At 40.9% G+C, this 22,590-nt stretch overlaps 1 protein-coding gene across 4 annotated transcripts in view; it reads right to left on the bottom strand.

The window, feature by feature from the left end:
- urb1 (URB1 ribosome biogenesis homolog) overlaps positions 1 to 22,590 on the bottom strand; it is a 109,839-nt gene that overhangs the window by 83,237 nt on the left and 4,012 nt on the right. For 3 of the 4 annotated variants that reach the window (XM_041211596.1, XM_041211597.1, XM_041211595.1), the window contains exons 3-11: positions 21,408 to 21,559; positions 17,772 to 17,904; positions 15,838 to 15,934; positions 15,293 to 15,378; positions 13,654 to 13,779; positions 9,969 to 10,099; positions 5,941 to 6,136; positions 2,658 to 2,795; positions 879 to 1,052 (exon numbers count right to left, since the gene is read on the bottom strand). In XM_041211596.1, the coding sequence (XP_041067530.1) occupies positions 879 to 1,052; positions 2,658 to 2,795; positions 5,941 to 6,136; positions 9,969 to 10,099; positions 13,654 to 13,779; positions 15,293 to 15,378; positions 15,838 to 15,934; positions 17,772 to 17,904; positions 21,408 to 21,559 (1,233 nt within the window). The remainder of the gene's footprint in view (positions 1 to 878; positions 1,053 to 2,657; positions 2,796 to 5,940; positions 6,137 to 9,968; positions 10,100 to 13,653; positions 13,780 to 15,292; positions 15,379 to 15,837; positions 15,935 to 17,771; positions 17,905 to 21,407; positions 21,560 to 22,590) is intronic. The other variant, XM_041211598.1, reaches the window with a different exon arrangement.

The raw sequence follows: 22,590 nt of genomic DNA on the forward strand, positions 1-22,590 counted from the left end.
GGTCATTAATTGGCAGCTGGGCGGGAAGGTCCACCATGGGCCTTCCGGCCCAGAACTTAATTCTGGTGGAGGTGGGAAGGTGGTGGCATTCCAGAATGTCACCATTCTGTCTAAGTAAATGCCCTTCCTGTCTCCAATGACAGCACAAGACTCCAGCCCTTGAAAAAACTGCACTGAATTGAAATCTGCATCTTCAAATCCCTCTATGACTACACATGTCAACAACTTCCCCAGCCTCATTATCCCTCCCCAATCCTTCAGTCTTCTGGCTCTGGCCTTCAGTGGAGTTGCTTGTCCTCCATCCTGCCATTGGTGATAGAGCCTTCAGTCATCTCAGCCCTATCCTCTGGAATGCCCTCCATAACCTCTGTCCCCTTTCCACAGTCAAACTTTCTTGAAATCTAACTTCTTGATCTAGGTTTGACTGCCCCTCCCCTTGCTCTCACATCATGGTTCAGTATCTGCTTCTTAATTTCTTCAGTTTTTTTTCATTTACCTCTGTTAAGTAAATTGGGGTATTTTCTATATTGAAAGGTGCTATGTAAGTACAAGTTGTAACCAAAATCCGATCCAGCCAAACACAGTTTGTCTGGTTTAACTTGTTAATGTTGGAATCCTATTACAATAAAGTGCATGCTTTAGTTTGCAAGTGAGAAAAGCTGTTACTAATTGGGGAAAGATTAGGGAATTATTCTTAAGTATATAAGAACTGGTTTACATTAGGTTAGGGGAGGAAAAAGGAGTCTGTGCCAATGCTCTTGTGTTTTGTAAATAAACTTGTGAAAAGGAAAATACTGGCTCCAGTTTCACCCTTTACTCAATGAATGAATAGTGAGTTTCAAACATAAGTTTCCTGATATGGTTGCAGTCCTAAATACCTTGCTGAGGGTCTCTCTGTACTGCTGCGCAAAGTCCTCCATTGTACTCGGAGTGTAAATCTCAGAGTTCTGCCACGCTTCTTCATTCAGGCAATGCTCAATGTTTTTCAGAGCCCTCTTCATAAAATATGCAAGCAAGGAGAAGGTAGTGTGTTGAACTACTTTATTAGCAAACTGAAAGTAAAGAGAGATAATTTATTAAATTTGCTTTTGTTTGTGTGACATTATGAGACCAATAAGAAAATAGTCTCCATTTTGACTGCACTGATGAAAAAAATATTGGAAATAAAAACAGAAAGTGACTGAAAAACACAGCGAGCCCATCAAGATCAAAAAGAGAAAACAGTTAACATTTTGCATGACACTCTTACTTAGCAATGCTCAACAGAAATAACCACTTTGTTTCTCATTTTTTAACAAACAAAAAACTGCTCGGTTAAGACAAAGAACCTTCAGAATTACAGAAACTTTACTTTTCCTTATTTTATAGCTGGGAACTTCAGTGGTATGGACGTCAGTAGCTCTCATTGCCAATAAGTAGATAATTTAGCTCTGTTAATGTTCTCAGTTTAGCTATATGGCCAAAAAATGACAGATAATGGGATCAACGTTCCTTACTTCTGCTGCAGGGAATGCCAATCTATTGCCAGGGCTTTTTGTTAGGAAAAAGGAGGGGATTCTGCTATGTGAGAGCAGAAGTCAGGGGTGCTAGGGCCAAAATATCCAGCGAAGGAACTGGGCGATCCAGCTGCAAAGGTCAGGAAAAAGAGCCAAAGACCTGTCATGGACTCTGCTTTCTTTTGCAGTGTTCTAGAAGTATCAAGGTTTTGCTTGAGGAGCAGAATAGGGTCTTGTTCAGCACCAAAGATAGGTAACAATTTGGTACGGAATGGGCGTTCTTAGACACAGGAGTACCCAAACTAGTTGGCAGTGGGTTTCAGATTGCATGGGCTATGGCAGTGAACTTGAAAACAGCTGGATCCCCCAGTTCCTTCACTGGATATTTCAGCCTGAGCGTCCCTGACTTTTGCTCTCATGCAGCAGGATCCCTTTCTTTTTCTGAACAAAATATCCTGACAATAGATGAGCTTGTGCTGAGAGTAAAACTAAACCACTTTAAAGACTGAGACACCAAATGAGTCACAGTTCTGTCTGGAAAGACATTTTTGGCACACTGCACCTGAGCTTGTGGCAGGGGAATTAACCCAAAATCATCCTAGCAAGCAATTTGTTTTCTGCAAAGAGGAGAACCTAGGCCCACCTCCAGTGCTCGTTAAAAGATACAATCTTTTCGATAAGTACAGTTTGAAAGCAGTGCAAATTAGTAAATACCCTAACTTAGCAATAGTTTCTAAAGTGGTCACAAACAATTCTAGTCAAGTTTTCACAAGTATTTAAAATGCTCATACAAGTATCCAATGCCAACCTACTCCTTACGTATTTGCAGTGGCACAACCGGTAACCCTGGATGCAAATCTGGTTATAACACAGCCAAGTTTTCCCGATATACTGTACTTTCCCATGCTTCTATGAGAGAGTGAGCAATGATGAACCATTTGTTTTTGATTTTGGCCAGATGCACTTCAGTCCTATGCTTTACTATGTACTACATTGCATTTGCCTGGCTCTCTCTATGTAGTAAAATAATCTAATTGGGCAGTTCAGCAGCAAAACGTTGCAGAGTGTGCAGTCATTTGCCCTTTTCCTGACAATTTAAAAAAAAATATTCTGAAGAATTTTGATTTTAAGAAAAAAAATATTAAATAGTTTTTTCCTTACATTGATTCCCTGAGTAAACATGGCTTTAGTAGCCACTGGAGGTTGTGTCGTGACCATCACCATAGAGAGGAGACGGGGGATTGGGATGAACTCTTTTGTGCTGAAGGCTTTGGAAATCTCTGGCTGGGCATCGTAAATCTAGAATAGAAGTTGATTGTACAAAAGAAGATATGAAGAGTATCCATGATCTAGTGTTCATTTGGACAAATAGTTTATTATTAAGGCGCATTTAATAAAACTTTAGATATTTACTCTATTCACTGTTAATTTATTCACAGTTTAGTTTTAAACAAATATTACAATGTATATATTAAACATACAAAGAAATGATTAAATATCACAAATTCGCTTGTCAAAGTATTTTCCTCAATTGTTGCTAAAACTTACCGCGAATAAAACTGAAACTCAACTTCCGGGTTTTGTGAATCTGCTAGTTTTGAAATTTACAGACTAAAATCTGCAGTGTAAACCAATGTTTCCTCTAGGCTGCACAATAGCACAAAAGTTTCTGTTCAGACTCTACACAAGTATTGCAGAAGAACCTGCATACTTAAAATCACCCAAGCATTACAAAAATATAAGAGCCCATTGGTCCTAACAAAGAGCTTTAAGGTAGAGAGTATCTGCCTCTGCACAAAGTTCCCTTCATCCCATATTTACAGTGGTCCAGTTTTGTCCCAGACTGTGCACTGACAGACTATTTTTAACTATGATGAGACCCTGATAGAAGACTCCACCAATGCAAATATACTACAAATTTGTGCTTGTGAACACCATCTTGTTGAGCAGTGGGCAAGGAGGTACATACCCTGAAATTGTTTTTTTGAATGTTGCGCTATTACCTCTGTGAAATACACAAAGTGCTGGCCCCATGTTTGCAGTCAGTGGCAAAGCATGGTTGCTTGCTGCTGACCTTGAAGAAAGCTACCCGCAAAGATCTAGTGATCTCTTCAGCATGGTTTCCCCCTTTCCTGATGGCAGTTTAGTTATTTTCAGGCAGCAAAAAAACATTATGATTACATTAACATAGAAGCTAAAATAAAGATAAATCCTCTTTTAGAAAAATTGTTTTTTTTTATATAATGGAGAAACTTGACATTCCGCAAATATAAAATGACTTTTTCAGGGTTAGTGAGGGTGTTCAGCAGTAATTATGAAGTTAATATGTCATTAAAAACCCTGTTAGATCTCATTTAAGGATTTTTACATCAAGATTAACAGTATAACCAAGAGCGCAGGTTCTTGAAAATTCATAGATTTCCTGTTGATACTCTCCAATAGTGCCTCAACTGTGCACCCTCTGGTGAAGCAGAGTCACAGACTCTGGATTTCCACGTAATTCTGTGCACACGCTGACTCTAGGAGTTGTTTTCAGTTTCAGTGCAGCGATGATGAATGCTGACAGTTTTGCTGTCATTACCAAAGGAAGCCCAGCCCATTGTAGCTTTATTCATCACTCAATAAAATGCTCTTTCACGGGCAAACCATTTTGTTTCACTAACTTAACCAAAGCATTTCTCCTTTCTTCACAGGTGCTGCCTGACCTGCTGAATGCCCAGCATTTCATTCAGTTATGTTCTTACTGCAACAAACCCATAGTCCCAGGCTCACTGATTCCATTGTAACTAATTAATACAAATACAAAACATTAATTAATTGACACAGCACCAATTTTAAAATGTTTTCTTTGCATGGATATTTTCTGAACTAATTAAACTGGAGTTTGCCCTTAAATTTTCACATCCTTCACCATATGATGACAGAACTATGTCATGATCCTGTTTGGGACCATTAATGTTTAAAGAGAAATCCGAGCACCCATTGATCAACTGAAAGAAACTATGCCACAAGATTTCACGTTTTTAAACAAAAACAAACTTCACGGTATTTAAAGAGAAATTAACAATTAAAGCAAGTACCAATAATTCAATCGCTTGTAGCAGCTCTGCTTTTTACTTGCCCCCAGGAGTTTCCATATATAAGAATCTTGAAAGTTTGTTCACTTCTTAAGGGACCAACCCAAAGGTATGCCACAGCCCCCTGGAATTCATTTTAATTCTCCTCAGTATTCCAACTATTCTCCGAGATAAGATTTTATGGGGAGCTTTCCATTAGTTTTTTAGCTAAGCGACCTTCCCATTTTTCTTTAAGACCACCAAACTGTGGACTCCTTATTCTGGTTGCTGGCAGATACCCAACTGGCTTCTCACAGCCTTCCAAGCTAACTCTGCTGACTGCTTTCCATCACAAGACTCTGTGAGGAACCACTGAGAGCTTCAAACTAGGCAAATCTTCCAGCTTCCCCACTGCTTAAAAATTCCAAACTGACCTTCAGTCCCCCAGCTTCATTCTGCGCAGTGAACGGTATAGTATTTTCTCTGCTTAAAGTGCAGGCCAGGCCTGACTAACATTCATCCTCTTTGCCTCTCCCAGCTCAGTGACCTGCAGTCTATACCAAACCAAACTTCTTTCGGTGAGAAACACCCAGCTAAATTAAACAAAAGAACCTTCTAATCCCCACAGTACATCTTTATTGCAACAAAGCATGCTTTGGGATGTTCTCAAACAGAAATGTAAACTAATTATTTTACCTTCAATTTACCTCTTTGATTCTATAATCCATATGAATAATTGCCATCACTAATGGAGCTTTAAGATCCTTCCCTCCCTCCCAGTATTGATGGCTCTGTTAAGGAACTCTCTTGTTTATAATGGGCTTTCAACGTTTCTTCATCTGGAACTACATAAACAATTTAAATCCTCTATTGAAGTAATGATATACCTTCTGGCTTCATTACAAGCTTAAAGATGGGTCATCCATCGTTCAACACCGTCACACTCTACGAGCAGGATTTTCTGGTCCTGCCCACTGCTGGGATTGTCCGGTCCTGCCAAATGTCAATGGACTTTTGGTTGAGCCGCCGTATCTCCTGCGGCAGGTCCCACCATGGCAGGGCCGGAAAATCCCAGCCTATCTCTGACCTTGTAAGACAAAGACAGGTTAATTAAACCTATTCTTCCTTTGCCTTTAGGTGAGGGTTGTTTATCAGTTTCCTAACCAGGCTTTTCTATTAATCTTACGTTTAACATTTTAATCTCCAACCTAAAAGTTATAACTCAAATATTAATATAAACTATGAAACTAAATGATTATGACAAGTGACTTTTCACTTGTGCTCCAGAATTCATTTAAAGGTGTCTTAAGAGATGACCCATTTTGTCAACCAATACATTATGATCAGAACTAAGTCTGAAAGCATCGTGCGAGTTAGTTGCTCCCCACCTTTCGGAGTAGTTTGATATTGTCCAGCCAGACTGTCTTAAGTCTAGGAGCAAAGGAATATTGTGTCTCCTTGAAGAATCTGTTTAGTAAATCAGGACACACTTTGAGGATGTTCACCATCAGGTCAGCCACCAGCGCATCTGTTGTAGCTGTTTTCAAGCTCAACAGAAATCTCAGCAGTACCAGGTTTCCTCCCCTGCAAGTGCAATCACAGTCCGCAATTAAAAGAAAAAAAAAATGATCTTTTTAGATCTGCAGGTGATCCATTAATGAACCCCAGTAAGTTCAAGGGTGACATACAAATTACAACTAAATAAGAAGCAGTTAATGATAATGGCCACTTTCTGCATTATAACATATATCCCCTAAAATCTGAGAAACCAAGTAAAGCTAGACAGACGTGTTACAACCCATGGATAAGCACCTGGTGAAAACCAAGGACAGGCCAAATGGAAATACCCTCCTCTAGTAGCTTAACCTCCATGAATCCAGGTGGCACCACAAAAAAGCTATTCACCTCAACTACTCCCTATGGCAGGCGATTCCACATTCCCACCATTCTCTGGGTAAAGAGATTTCTTCTGAATTCCCTATTTTCTTTCTTGGTAGTGTCATGAAACTACCATTTTTTTCTCCATTATATTAGTGTGGTTTATTGTAAAGTAGGTTTATGGCTGAGAGTGTGGATGGTTGTGTAGCTGATTTAATTGAATTATAGTCAGATAGACTGCAAGCTTGAAATTATCAAAAGAAGTTAGGGGTAAAAAGCATTTGAAATGCTAATGAGTAAGCATGGATGAGGTCAATTAGGAATTTTGGGATTTGTTATAGTCTTAAGTAGCTGTAATCTTATGTATGTGCTTGAAATCCTCTCTTTTGTTAATAAATGTTTTAATTTAGTTTTTAAAATCTCTAAAGTAGACTCATTACTTCTGATTTCAGTGCACAAATCTTCTCATAATAAATACAAATTGCTAAACCGCTGTGATAATGTGGCCAAGTTTCCCTTGTGGATTTGCTCCATCTGGCACATCACCTGCCACATCAGAACAAAACTGGGGGCTCTTTGCAGGGTTTTAAAAATTATTTGATTGGCTTGGAGTTGGTGAATCTGAAGACAACAAGTAAAAGAAGCACATTGAACTCAGGGGTTGGTGTTGAGAGATGTTAAAATGGTGAGACTGCAAAAATGGCTTTATCCAAAGCTAAGGCTTTTCTGGGAGTAGAAGACACAACTCTGATTGGTTTACAAAAAGTATTTAAGTGTAAGTTAGCAGAATTGGCGGATAAGTTGCAGTTGAGGTTAAACTGTAGGGGCAAAGAAAGCAGATATAACTGAAGTGACAGCACAGCATTTGAAATTGGAAGGGATACCTGAAACTAGTGAGTCACAGCTGGAGGTAGTGATACTTCAGCTACAAATGAAGAAGCCTGAACATGAACAAGCAATGGAAATGAAAAAAACTGGAATTGGAAGCAAAAGAAGGAGAAAGAGCATTTCAAAGGGAGCAAGCAGAAAAACAGGAGAGAGAAAGGAAACAGGAAAAGGAATTAGCATTGGAGAAATTATTAAAGGAGGAAAGAGAGAAGGAAAGGGAGAGAGAATGTCAGCTTAAAAAGCTGGAAGTTAAAAAAGAGATCTTAAGAGGCTGAGGGAGGTTCTGAGGATGAGAGGACCAGTTCCAGTCGAAAGCCCAGTAGGGAGATGTTTAAATTTGTGCAGGTTCTTCCAAAGTTTGAGGAAAGGGAGGTAGAGGCATTCCTTATTTTGTTGTGATACTGTGGCCAATTTTCCTTATGTGGGTTTGGTCTGCCTGGCACACATCACCTGCCATGCCATAACAGTGGCTATCTTACATTGATGGTCTCTAGTTTTGCTCTTCCTCACAAAGAACACTTTTGCTAAGCAAAGGGCACTCGCCCACAGCAGCTACTTTATTGCATTTGCAAAGGACACAAGCTGTTTTATGGAGACACAGAGTCTATGGAGCTCCCAGAGACAGTGGCTAAAATAAGCCCAGGTTGAAACCAGCAAGGTCACATGACCCAGCTCTTGGGTGTGAAATATACTGGATTCGAACAGTCGGAGGGACTGCCTCAGGGTCAGAAGGGGCAACAGCCCTGCACCCCCCACCCTTTCTCTGATACCTCTCTCATCAAAGCTGAGCTGTTTCTGATTTGAAAACCCAACAGAAGATTTCATTACTGCAAACCAAGAGTTCTTAAAGGAGGATTCTGAATTAACACCACTGTCTCCAAGAGAGGGGAGCATCAACCAGTCACAACTGCAGAATGACTGCTCCAATGAGAAAGCCAAGTACCAGCAGCAACTGTGGAAAGTGACCCTTCAGCTGTAGGCAAGCATCCAAACAATCCATGAATAATTTTTCTGACTTTACCTTTTTCACTTGGCCAAATTTTAACATCTGATACTCTGTGAAGTTTTATTTCTTTTTTCGCCTGAGGTTGTACCATGTGTTGTTTTTGCATTAATGGGTAGTTGGACATATTTGTACATTTAAACCTTTTTGTTATGAATTTCTGTAACTTTACCTGAGTGACTTTTAGTAATACTAACTCCTTACTTTTTAATTGAAGGAATCTGGCTGGCTTATTTCTTATACTGAGCTACACACAGTTAAGCATATATACTGAATTAACAATACAGCATCACTTCCTTTTTAAATTCAAACTCTGTTATAACCAACCCAGGAGCGGGCCAAAGAGAGTAGTCAGTTCACCCCTAACCTGGTCGTGATACTCTGAAGAATTCATTGAGATTAGTCTAGTAAGACTTTTCCTTTTCAAGTTAATGCTGATTATTTATTCCTATATTTTTTGGTTTTAGATGTTTTCTATTTTTTCCTTTAGTAGGGATTCTATTCCTGAAGATAACATAGAACGGAATCCAAAGGTCTTCTCTAGGGACATTAACAGTAAAGGGTTTGTCAGCGAAGCAATGGGGCTGTTAAGGCACCAAAATGGAGATTTACAAGTGGAGGTAGAGGAAGTGGCTGAGATACTAAATGAGTACTTTGCATCAGTGATTACCAAGGAAGAGGGCTTTGCCAAATCTATAGTATCATTAGCAAATAGCAAGAGTTTTTCCTTGTCTACCTTATCTAAGCCTATCATAATCTCATATATCATAATCTCGTACACCTCTTCCTTGTTCCAAGGAGAATCCCAGCCTTTTCTACCGAACTGTGTTACTAAAATCCTATTCTTGGAACCATTCTGGTAAATCTCCTCTGCACCCTCTCAAAGACCTTCACCACCTTCCTTCTCCTTTGAGTAGGCAGAGCAGGCAAAGATGAGATTTGATAGAGCTGTTTATAATCATGAGTTGTTTAGATAGAGTTAATAAAGAGAAACTGCTTCCAATGTCTGAAGGGATGATAATGAGAGGGCACAGATCTTAGGTGATTGGCAAAATGAGGAAAAATCTTCTTACACTATGAGTTGGTTAGGGTTTGGAATGAACTGCCTGATGGGGTGGTGGAAACAGATTCAATGGTATCCTTCAAAAGGAAATTGAATAAATACTTGGAAGGAGAAAAAAAAACTGCAGGGATATGGGGAAAAAGTGGTGGGCCTGAGAGACTAACTGGATTGCTCTTCAAAAGAGTTGGTGCAGACTCTATGATCTGGATTATATGTTCCCTCTCCGGCATCTTTGAAGGCAGGGAGAGGGGCATGCAAAATCCAGCAGGCAACCGGCCTGCTGCCGCTTGCCCGCCCCTGCCCCCACCACAGTTTTACCAGCGGAGGGAGTGGTGTTAGGTGGCTTGCCTGCCAGTGAGCCAATTGAGGCACTCAAGTGGGCAATTAGGAGGAAAGGCTGTGCTTCAGCATCAATTGACCTTGAGTCAATACATTGAGTAATCTACCAAAATTCTAATGTTAAGAATGGTTTACCGTAAGTTACATATTGTGCATACAGAACATTTTCCTGATATAATATTTTCAGTTGGAAAAGCTAAGATAAGAAGTGGCTGGCACAATGCTGCCATTAGTGAGATCCTTACCTTTTAGCTGTACCCAGACTAGAATCATAGAAATTGATGCCATGTTTCAAAGAGCAGCAGAGATCAATCAAGAAACTGTGTACAACTTCTCGAACCAAGTCTCTCCCGGCCACTAAGGAATATTGGGCACTCTGTCAGGATTTAAGTAAGATTCAAAAGCTCACTTTATAGTACCTTTATATAGTATTACATAGCACTTGCAGCAGAGAAATAGGTTATTGTGTCTAACTGGTCCATGCCAGTGTTTATTTTCCACATGAGGCTCCGTCCCCCACATCTCACCTTATTAATATACCCTTTCCCTCTCATGCATCTATCTTCCCCTTAATTGCATTTATGCTGTTTGCATCTACTACTCCACATGGGAGTAAGTTCCACATTCCAAATATTTTCTGGCTAAAGAAGTTTCTCCTGAATTCCTTACTTTATTTTGTTCATTTGTGGGATGTGGACATTGCTGGCTAGGCCAGCATTTATTGCCCATCCTTAACTGCCCTCAAGAAGGTGGTGGTGAGCTGCCTTCCTGAACTGCTGCAGTCCATGATATAGGTACACACACAGTGCTATCAGAGAGAGAGTTCCAGCATCTTGACGCAGCAACAGTGAAGGGACGGCGATATATTTCCAAATCAGGATGGTGAGTGGCTTGGAGGGGAACTTCCAGGTGGCGACATTCCCATGTGTCTGCTGTCCTCGCCCTTCTAGTTGGTAGTGGTTGGGGTTTGGAAGGTGCTGTCCAAGGAGCCTTCCTGCATTGCATCTTGTAGATGGCACATACTGCTGCCATAGTGCGTCGGTGGTGGAGGGAATGAATGTTTGTGGATGGGTGCCAATCAAGCGGGCTGCTTTGCTTAGATGGTGTCAAGCTTCTTGAGGGTTTTGGAGCTGCACTCATCCAGTCAAGTGGAGAATATTCCATCACACGTGTGACTTGTGCCTTGTAGATGGTGGTCAGACTTTGAGGAATCAGGAGGTGAATTACTTGTCGTAGGATTCCTGGCCTCTGGCCTGCTCTTATATGGCTAGTCCTGTTCAGTTTCTGGTCACTGGTAACCTCCAGGATGTTGATAGTGGGGGTTCAGTAATGGTAATGCCTTGAATGTCAAGGGGTGATGGTTAGATTATCTCTTCTTGGAGATTGGCACTTGTGTGGCAAGAATGTTACTTGCCACTTGTCAGCCCAAGCCTGGAAATTGTTCAGGTCTTGCTGCATTTGGACATGGATTGCTTCAGTATCTGAGGAGTCGCGAATGGTGCTGAATATTGTGCAGTCATCAGTGAACATCCCCACTTCTGACATTATGATGAAAGGAAGGTCATTGATGAAGCAGCTGAAGATGGTTGGGCTGAGGACATTACCCTGAGGAACTCCTGCAGCAATGTCCCGGAGCTGAGATGACTGACCTCCAACAACCACAACCATCTTCCTCTGTGCTAGGTATGACTCCAAACTGCAGAGAATTTTCCACCTGGTTCCCATTGACTGCAGTTTTGCTAGGGCTCCTTGATGCCACACTGTGTCAAATGCTGCCTTGATGTCAAGGGCAGTCATTCTCAACTCACCTCAGGAGTTCAGCTCTTCTGCCCATGTTTGAACCAAGGCTGTAACGAGGTCAGGATCAGAGTAGTCCTGGCAGAACCCAACTGAGCGTCAGTGAGCAGGTTAATGTTAAGCAAGTGCCACTTGATAACACTGATGGTGACCCCTTCCATCACTTTATTGATGGTGGAGAGTAGACTGATGGGGCAGTAATTGGCCAGGATGGATTTGTCGTGCATTTTGTGTGCAGGACATACCGGGGCAATTTTCCATATTGCTGGGTAGAGGCCAGTGCTGTATCTGTACTGGAACAGCCTGGCTAGGGGTGTGGTAAGTTCTGGAGCACAAGTCTTCAATACTATTGCTGGATTGTTGTCAGAGCTCATAGCCTTTGTAGTATCCAGTGTCTTCAACCGTTTCTTGATATCATGTGGAGTGAATAGATTAGGCTGGCGACTGGCATCTGGTGACTTCCAGAAGAGGCCAAGATGGATCATCCAATTAGCACTCCAATTGTTGCAAATGCTTCAGCCTTATCCTTTGCACTGATGTCCTGGGCTCCCCCATTACTGAGGATGGGGATATTTGTGGAACCTCCTCCTTCAGTGAGTTGTTTAATTGTCCACCAGCATTCACGTCCGAGTGTGGCAGGACTGTCGAGCTTAGATCTTGGGGGTGGCATTGTCACTAGACCGTTAATCCAGAAACCCGGGGATAACACTCTGGAGACCCGGGTTTGAATCCCACCGTGGCAGATGGTGGAATTTGAATCCAATAAAATTCTGGAATTAAAAGTCTAATGATGACTATGAAACCATTGCCGATTGTCATAAAAACCTACCTGGTTCACTAATGTCCATTAGGGAAGGAATTCTGCTGCCCTTACCTGGTATGGCCTACATATGACCCACAGCAAAGTGGTTGACTCTTAAATGCCCTCTGAACAAAGACAATTGGGGATGGGCAATAAATGCTGGCCAACGCCCACATCCCATGAACAAATTAATAAAAAAAATCTGATCCGTTGGTTGTGGAATCGCTTAGCTGTGTCTATCACATGCTGCTTGGCATGCAAGTAGTCCTGTGTTGTAGTCTCACCAGGTTGACACCTCATTTTTAGGTATGCCTGGTGCTGCTCCTGGCATGGCCTCCTGCACTCTTCATTGAACCAGGGTTCAATGGCTTGGTGATAATGGTAGTGATATGCCGGGCCATGAGGTTACAGATTGTGGTTGAGTACAGTTCTGCCAATGGCCCACAGTGCCTCATGGTTGCCCTGTCCTGAGCTGCTAAATCTGTTTGAAATCTATCCCAACTAGCTCCTTCGACAGTACCTTCCAAATCCATGCCCAATACCACCTAGAAGGACAGCAAATAGATGAGAACACCACCACCTGGAAGATCCCCTCCTAGTCACTCACCATCCTGACTTGGAAATATATTGCCGTTCCTTCACTGTCACTGGGTCAAAATTCTGGAACTCCCTTCCTAACAGCACTGTGGGTGTGCCTACACCACATGGACTGCAGCAGTTCAAGAAGGCAGCTCACCACCACCACCTTCTCAAGGGCAACTAGGGATGGGCAATAAATGCTGGCCCAGCCAGCACAGCCCACATCCCATGAATGAATAATTTAAAAAACTACTTTATAAGTTTAAAATAAAGATGTCTATGCCTCTGTGAAAATTCCTGATAAAGGATTTTTCTTTTACCCTGTTAATGTATTAGGGAGTTAAATCACAACCAACTGATTTAATCACAAACATGCTCTATTAGAGGCAATCATTAGTGTCTGAATTTTCTTAAACATTAAGCAGTTATTCAAAAACTTACAACACATTGAAATATAATATTCCACAAAGAAAAAGTACTCTCACTGCATGATAAGGGTATTATAGTGCTAGAACTAACATGCCTACCTCAACACTGGTACAAGAAGTTCATTCCATTTATTGGTGTTGCTTGTCAAAACAGCCTTACCACAGATTACCCCAGACAGAGAGGAGCTTGAAGGGCGGGAACAGGTTAAATTGCAGTGACTAGTAAGAAGGGAGTGGGGTCAGACATGGCAGTAACAGGTCACAGTTCAAGTATATTGATCCGATAACATATAAATCAAACCTTTAGAATTAAAAGAGACTCACCTTGTCAACATTTACATGGACATCAACAATTCCACGCCAGTGATATAATGATGCAATATGGTTCAAAACACCTACGTTGAAAAGACGAACCTTCTGTGTTTTACTTATGGCTTTATTTTGGACAACCTAGAAGACAGTAATGAAAAGAAACTATTTTTATCTCATTAATTACACATTTAAACTGAGAACCTTAAGAGGTTGAAGGTGACACAATTAAAAAAAAAATCCAGGGCTTGCACCCACAATTTTCAACACATAGGAATACATTTCTCCAGTTAATGTTCACAAAAAAGTCAGTCTGAGTGAAAGCCTGTTTCTCACTTGCTCCAAATTTCCACTCTCAGTAGCAACCAAGAAAAAATATACACGACAATCTCAGCTGAACCATGATAAAAAGTGTGAAGGATGAGCGACTCCAGAACGCTTCCCAATGCAGATTGACAGCAGCATTGGTAGAAACCTAGCTTAAATGTATGGAGGTTAATTTGAAACCCGTAATTTTTTTAAACTGTTATTTTTATAATATCTTTGATTTGGGCACCTGATGTACAATATATACATACACAATTTATAAAAATGTATACTGCACTGCATTATTAAATTTCTCATCCTTTCTTGTTCAATGTTTTTCTTATTCATAAACTAAAGGCCCAGATTTTCTTGTCAGCAGCCACTGAACGTCCAAACAAATATGTACTTACCTAGTTTGTAGGCTGCAGTGAAAACAACTTCTTCCTGCAGCGGAGCCTACAGTCAGGACAAACAGCGAGGTCTTCCAGCATGATGTAACGCTGGCAAAACTATGCCCCCTTGTGACGTCAAGACCTGAAGTCATGCACCTGGGGTCAGTCTTCAGCTCAATGACAGGCAAGTTGTTTTTAAACATGATTTTTAAATATGTAACAACTGCTATGACACTTTTAAAAACTGTCGTAAGCTTCTAAATAATTTTAACACTTTTATAAGTCTTTAAAAGGCTGCTGGGATCTGTCCTGTGGGTATCAATGCTCCCCACACCCGCTGGTTCTTCTTCCCCCTGTTCCTCCTTCATCCCTGCCGTCACAACCCCGGCTCCTCTCCCCCATCCCGGCCTCACCAGCTCCTCAGTCTCACTGATATTGAAAACAGCACTTGATGGAAGGGAAAAATCTCAGGTGGTTTCATTATTTTTTTACATCTGCTATTGTTGGGAAAGGAAAATCCAGGCCAATAACATATAATTTCCTGTAATTTTTGCCTTAAACGCATCATGGTGAAGGCAATGGCTTTATATGTCAGTACCACACTGCAGCTATAATATTTAAAGTGCAAAACTTTGTTGATAATGAAATGGAAATTGTAACAATAGTGAATAAGTCACATTTTTGTGACCTGATGGTGTGATTAAGGCATCACTGCAAATGAGCTGATCAGTAAATTTCACCAACAGGAGTTTTACACTTCATGTTACCTTTGCCTACTTTAACAATGACAGCAAAAAAATAATTAGGTGCCAGCAAGGCAACATTGATAACTTCCTGGTAATAATACATTATCTTTGAAAGCTTTGCTAAAATAAGGATCAAGATTCCCAGATGTCCAATGAAGATTTGAGCTGAAAAATAAGTAAAATAGAAGTTCAGTATCCAGACTGACAAACCTTTGCTTTTAAAGTTGACAAAAGTAAATTTATGACAGAAATCCGATCTTCTTTTAGTCCAGAAGTGAAAATATCTGTAATGAAATCTTTAAAAAAAATGCACAAATTAGGTCAATATGATTTTTAACCAGTAACTGTTTGATTATTGTTACAACCTTTCTTGTCTTCATTTTATGGTTGCCACTATTCCCAACTTTCTTCTCTATTTTTCTCAAGCTTCAGAGACACTGTTGTACACGCTCCTTCAACCACGTGCATTTTAATCAAGATTTATTGCTTGGTTTTCTACCCTAACACATCTTTTTCGGAAAGATTTCAAAGCTATTGAACTTCAGCCCTTTCCTCTTTTAATTTCCAAGCTGGTCACCTCATATTGATATACCTACTTTACTCTCCTTCTCTTTTTAACCTTGGCTGTATCCTGTGCTGTAGCCTTATAGTCTTCACCATAAGTTTCTCAACAATAACAAAAATTTATTTGCACAAACTGCCTGGAAACTATTTTGATAGTTTTTAATGCGGATATATTACAAGACTGAAAATACCTTTTAACTCCAGGACTTGGCTAATAATATTGTGGTCACCAGCAATTAGAAATGAAACTGCGAACTGGATATATGCCACGCGGACATCAGGCCTCCCCTATAGAAAACAAACACATTGTCTTTAAGAATATTAATTGCAAAGCCATTTCCTATATTAATGCCTACATGGCTGCTTTTACCACAGCTAAAAATGAGTTATTTAACATTTTTTTTAAACTTAAAAACTCTCAGCATATCTGTTTATTGCAGGAATGACAAAGAAATATAGCCAGTCTTAGAAATGCCCATACACAGAGCTACTGTTGCAAGTACCTGTGAAACATACCAATAAAGGACTGAATGCTAGAGTTACCAGACTCTTGAAAAACATGAAGAGTTTCTTCAGTTGCCAAGGAGCTTATCAGAATATTGTAGCTTTCAGGAGGAAAAGCAGTCAGCAATCAACCACACTGAGTACACTGTCAAGTAGCTGGATATGAAATTAAGCTATTAGACATAAGCAGCTACATACAGCTATATATATAATAATATATACTGGTAATGAGACATAAAGAACTGGTATCCTACAATATCGAGATTTGTATAATGCTGTATGAACACTTACAGTTGTCAGCAAATCCAAAGTACTTATCACATTTAGCTTGGTGTCCTAAACCATGTGCTGCTTTGACTGAATTACTTCATCAATATTGAATTGAGCTATTGTTGTGCAGCAACACAAAGTGTTTGTGTATATTATTATATACTTTTTATGAACAAAGAACCTGGAGAGATATGGAATGATTCTGTTACCTTTAAATTTAACCACAGCTTGCATGAATGCTCTGCAGATATGCTTCCCTTATTTCACATCAAACAACTATATATTTTCTATTACACTTTTCTGAAGTAGTGTGTTATCGTCAGCAAATAGGAAAATAGTACACAGAGTGCTCAAACATTTTTAATATCTTCCCGATTGATCAATGCCAATGCCAAACAGGGGCATTTAAGGGGACTGTAAGAGTTCCTATTGGCATCTTCAAAACAAATCAGTGCTAAAATGATGATCACTTGAATAATTTACAAAATGTTGCACTTTTAGTGAGGGATTGAGATTTCTAGTCAATTTAAGTCAACTTGTTTGTAACCAACAGCAACATCTACTGGGCTTCTGAAGAGTGTGTTTCTTTTCTCTTATGAAGAAACTGATTCTTGTTACAGCTTGATTCTATAAGACATTCAGTGCCTCATTCATTGTCCATTCTTCATGTGTGGGCATATAAAAAACGTTACAAAACGGTGCATCGGATCTGAGCATGATTCTCTCCTCACTCTATCTCCACATATACACACATTCCAGAAGTGCTTCTAGTCATTTAGAAGTGGGTAGCTCACCCAATTCTGTTATCTCCTCCAACGCCTAGGGGCCAACTGTAGCACTCCTAACACTCCTTCTGCTGACATCAACTGACAGTGCAGACCAATGACTGAACTTGGAATCCCGAAGGTCTAAACCCTTCATCCACTTAGGGATTGGGAAAGCCCAAGAAGGCATTTTAATTCTGAGACTGTGAATGTTAGTTCATTTACCACACCTCAGAACTAGTTCACTTTTTGACATGTATCAAAATGAATACTTTGGACTGAATTTTTGGCTCGTTGGGCGAGCACAATCGGTGGGACTGGAAGCGGATGTGAAATACATGTTTTGGAACAGACAAGTCCAAAAATTGCCTCAGAACCTTATCACCAGATAAAATACCACATACTAAAAAAGACCCAATTCTGATGAAAGGTATTGTTTTGTGCTAAGGCACAACTTTGCAATTATCTGTCTAATGCCTGTAATAAATGGTGTAATACTCTTCTCAACTGTTGAACATAATCATCATTACAAATATCAAACTGTATTTATAAGTACAGGTTAAACCATTACAGAATAAAGCACTTACCGTTTTTTCTCTCTTTTTCAATAAGTATGGCAGCATTTTGCTGTTGAAATCAAATTGGCTCAAGAAGTCTCGGGCAGCATCTGGACCTTGGCTCACCATTGCAGACATTAAACCCAAGCACACTCGGGAATACCTATTGCAAAAAATAAATCAAATTGAATATAGTAAAACAGAAAGCACTTGTTTTATGAGGAATACATTGTTGTGACTGGGTTTATTTTACATGGAATTACATTTCCATCAAATTCTATATTTCAAAACACAACTGGGCCAGTCCAGTTTAGTGTTGTGGCAATATACCATCATCAATAACAGACCTGTAACCATGCTACTTCACCATGATGTTATATAGCTCAAAATATGCTCCCAGCCACAAACTAAACCTAGAATGAAAAATAATGCACAGTGGTATTGCAGTTTCTCACCATTTAGGCGAACAGAATGTGGAAATTTTATTCACACCAATGGCCCAGATCTTCCGGTCAGTGGAGAGGGTGCATCCAATGCGGACTGCGATTTAATCTTCCCACTTACCATTTTATGCCGGAGCTTTTGCACCTCCAATACCAGCTCCAGCAGGGATGCAAGGATGGTCAAGTGTAATTCAAGCGCAGCCATGCCCCCTTTTCTTGTCATGAACTGAAGACACCCTCTTCAAAGTCTGTCTTCAGTTCATTGACACAGTTTTTAAATGAACCTGTCAACTTGAACTGAACAACCTTGCTCCACTGACAATGCTAACTCCCCACGCCTCCTTACCCCTGACAATGCTCAACCCACTCACCCCCGACAGTGTTCACTCCCTCCGACAATGCTCAACCCACTCGCCCCCGACAGCGTTCACTCCTTCTGACAATGCTCAACCCACTCGCCCCCGACAGTGTTCACTCCTTCTGACAATGCTCAACCCACTCGCCCCCGACAGTGTTCACTCCCTCCAACAATGCTCAACCCACTCGCCCCCGACAGTGTTCATTCCCTCTGACAATGCTCAACCCACTCGCCCCCGACAGTGTTCACTCCCTCCAACAATGCTCAACCCACTCGCCCCCGACAGTGTTCACTCCCTCTGACAATGCTCAACCCACTCGCCCCCGACAGTGTTCACTCCCTCTGACAATGTTCAACCCACTCGCCCCCGACAGTGTTCACTCCGTCCAACAATGCTCAACCCACTCGCCCCCGACAGTGTTCATTCCCTCTGACAATGCTCAACCCACTCGCCCCCGACAGTGTTCATTCCCTCTCTTCGCATAATGTGGAGGTTGTGCTTCAGGACATTGACAACAATGTGGAAGAGATCCTGCAGATAATCCCTTCACTGATGATATGGTGATCACAGCATTGTCCCGTAGTGTTCCCTTGAGAATGTTTGACACTGACACCTTTACAGACAGCATGACAGCTTATAAATACTGTCTTGGATATGAAATCATCTTCAATTTGTTGAATCCTGATCCCAAATTCCACAATGTTTGCTGGGATATTGAATGCGCCATGAGTAATTACATGCAACCCTTTGTGGGCAAGCTGTCATTTATCGCTAACTTTTCCTGACTGTCACATGGTCCTGGATGTAACAGCATGCTTCGATTAGGCCTTATCCAACTTTTCTCTAAACAAGGACTGCCTGCCCCTAGGTGATCAATCCAGTCCAAGCCAAACTGGGGTCCAGCGTTGCTTCAAGCTACCTGATTTTAAATTTCCTACTCTACGCTCCTGAATATTCTTGACAGTGTTCACTGCCTTCCCTCACCCCATGAAAATGCTCAACCACCAACCCCCCAACAAGATGGAAACCAGGGGTTGGGGAAGGTGAGTCAGGAGAGGGGAGGGTGAAGGGGCGAACACTGTTCAGAGGTGGAGGGCTGAGCATTGTCTGGCGGGGGTGGGTGGACGAACACTGTACAGTGTAGGGGCGAACACCGCCAGGAAGAAAGTGAAAACATTGCCAGAAGAAAGGTGTGGGGGTGGGGGCGGTCACTGTCGGTGGGGGGGTGGTGAACATTGCTATGGGTTCTGGAGTGCTTTGACCCCTCCATCTGATTTATTTTAGAGTTATGCTAGTTTTGTATCTGCTAACAAAAACTCTAAATAAATCCGTGTAAAAACCAGGTTAAGTATACTGCAAACAGCCCAAGTCTGTGCGGTTCTGGCCATCTGATTGCACTGTCGTTGGAATCACGGAACAATCTGGGCAGGATAAAACCAGCAATTGGAAGTTTAAACTTCCCACATAAGTTCCACGGATGTGTATACGTCGGGACTTCCTCAGGGTCAAGAGGTGGATCAGCAACGCAATTTGACTTGGAGGCCTCACCCATTATCGGAAGATTTGAGCAATTATTCTTTACTGAACAAGTAAAAAAAAAAAATCACATTGCAACAACATTACAATTTTGAGGGCCAAGTGACCACATTAGAGTAATGTACATGTATTGACCTCCAAAATGTGCAATTGTGTTATTCCAGTTTCAGTCCAGTTCCTGATCCTTGAATCCATTGTGTTTATTGATTCCCATTGGCTAGAATTCCTAATCTAGGAATCAGTTACATTCAAAATCTGCATACAAGCATAAAAATATCTCCAAATGGTGTGCTTCATCAACGCTCATCACAGGAAATATAATAAATCTGCTGCTATAATTCACCAACAAACAGTAACATTTTTGAGAGGTCTGATCAATCGCGAAAACGGGCTTACCTACCTATCTTCCCTTCCAAGTTCTGATAAAATGACTAACTAAAATGCTAATCTGTCCTCTCTTTTCGGGTGCCTGCATATCATAGAATCTTAGTTCAGGAGGTCTTTATTCGGCCCATCGTGCCTGTGCCAGCTCTTTGAAAGAGCAATCAAATTAGGAATGTACTCTGGATCACAAAAACTCGCTGCAAAGAAAAAATCCTCACCATCTTCCCTCAGCTACGTACTTTCAGCACTTTCTAATTTTAATTTTCATCATTTGCAGGCTTTTCTCTTAATCGCTATTTCAAGTATTGGCTAATTAATATATAGAGTAGATGTATTTTTCTTTGAGTTTTGTTTAGAAGAATGGCAGCACCATTACCTCCTAGTCAAAAGGTTACATGTTCATGCTCCACTCCTGGATTTGAGCATCTAACATAGGTGAATAATTCAGTGCAATACTGATTGAGTGCTGCATTGCTATCATTCAGATCAGGCTTTAAACCGAGGCCCTGTCTTCCTGTTTAGAGGGGTGTTAAAGATGTCATATCATTTTCAAAACAGAGTGGGAAATTCTCCCATTATCTTGGCCAACTGCAAATTAATCTTATATGTATTTGCTGTTTGAAGAACTTTACAGTGTACAAATTAGCTGCTACTTTTGACTATAAAACAACAATAATGATGCTCAAAAATAATCCACTGCTTCCAAAGTGCTTGGGACTTTGAGAACTTAAAGGGTCTGTATAAGTGCAAGCTCTTTCTTTTTAAACATTGTACCACAGATAAATGTACTAGATCAGAAAGAGAGAAGCACATAGAAAATTTGAACATACATAATGCTCTGAACAATTTGTGACTGAGTTTTGGGATTATCTACAGCAAAGAACTATAAATGCTGCCATACAACTCCTTTATTAGTAACTGTCAGCTTACTCTGCAATACTGACCTGTGACTTGCTGAGTAGAGTGCCATATATATTAACTTCATGTGATTATGCAGCAATGTCTTCACTATGTTCATCCCCACTGCACTAAAATGTGTAAGGTCACTGGCGGTCCTCAGCAAAATGGCCTCCAAAGCTTGAAAAATCAGAACCATCTGAAGGACAATGTAGAAACGGAAAGATTTTTGCCATGATTATTTTCCATTCATGAAGCTCCTAAACGACATTTGGTTGAGATATTATGGCTAACTGCTTGACTATTGGATCTCCCATGGCACTGGTCCAGCAAGTTGGGTGAATTACTGTTCTATGATGAGCACAAGGTCGTGTGGCAAGCAAAAGTTTATTCTGCTGCTGTGTTTAAGCTAACCTACCCTTTAAAGCTTCAAAGTCAGACTGTACTGGGGAACGAAACTTGCTGGTTGGCAGATGTCTAAGTTTTCAACTATAGGCCAGAAGAAACCAGCATGAAATGATCACTTTTCCATACTTTTGGCACCTTGAAGTATGGCCAGAAGATTTATATTGCCAGTTAATAGATAGATGTGTTTCCCTCGACAGTGGGGAGACCAAACACAGATTGGCTGATTGTTTTGTGGAACAACTTCATTCAGCGCACAAATATGCTTGCTTCCGGTCACGTCATTTTAATTTTCCATCTCACTCCCACCATGATTTCTATGGCCTTGGCATCCTACACTGTTCTAATGAAATTCAACCAAAGCTTGAGGAACAGCAGCTCATCTTTCAGTGGGGCACATCACAGACTTCCAGAATCAACATTGAGTTCAACCATTTCAAATCATAACCAGCGCACAATTTTTTTCAGACAGTAGCTGTTTGCATTGACTCCATTGGTGCCATTTACACCTCCTCTAGACCCATCTTTTGTTTTTTCCCTCGTCCCATTGCCATCTATTTTTGCTTTGCATCATCATCCATTTTATCATTTAATTTCTCATGCATTCCATCCGTTTGATTCATTCCTCCCGCCACCCCTTTCATGGCCTTTGTAATTCCTTAAAACCTGTCACACGTTTAACCTTTTTCTGGTACTGATGAAAGGCCATCAACCTATAGACAAAGCAAAAAGTTGGAAACACAAAGGCCTGAATTTTCCGCCTAAGGTTGGGACCCAGATGTGCGGGTTAAAGCAGGTCCCCAGCTCACACTTCCCAGGAGCAGA

This window comes from Carcharodon carcharias, chromosome 18 (genome assembly GCF_017639515.1).
Source record: "Carcharodon carcharias isolate sCarCar2 chromosome 18, sCarCar2.pri, whole genome shotgun sequence".
In the NCBI taxonomy this organism is placed as follows: domain Eukaryota; kingdom Metazoa; phylum Chordata; class Chondrichthyes; order Lamniformes; family Lamnidae; genus Carcharodon; species Carcharodon carcharias.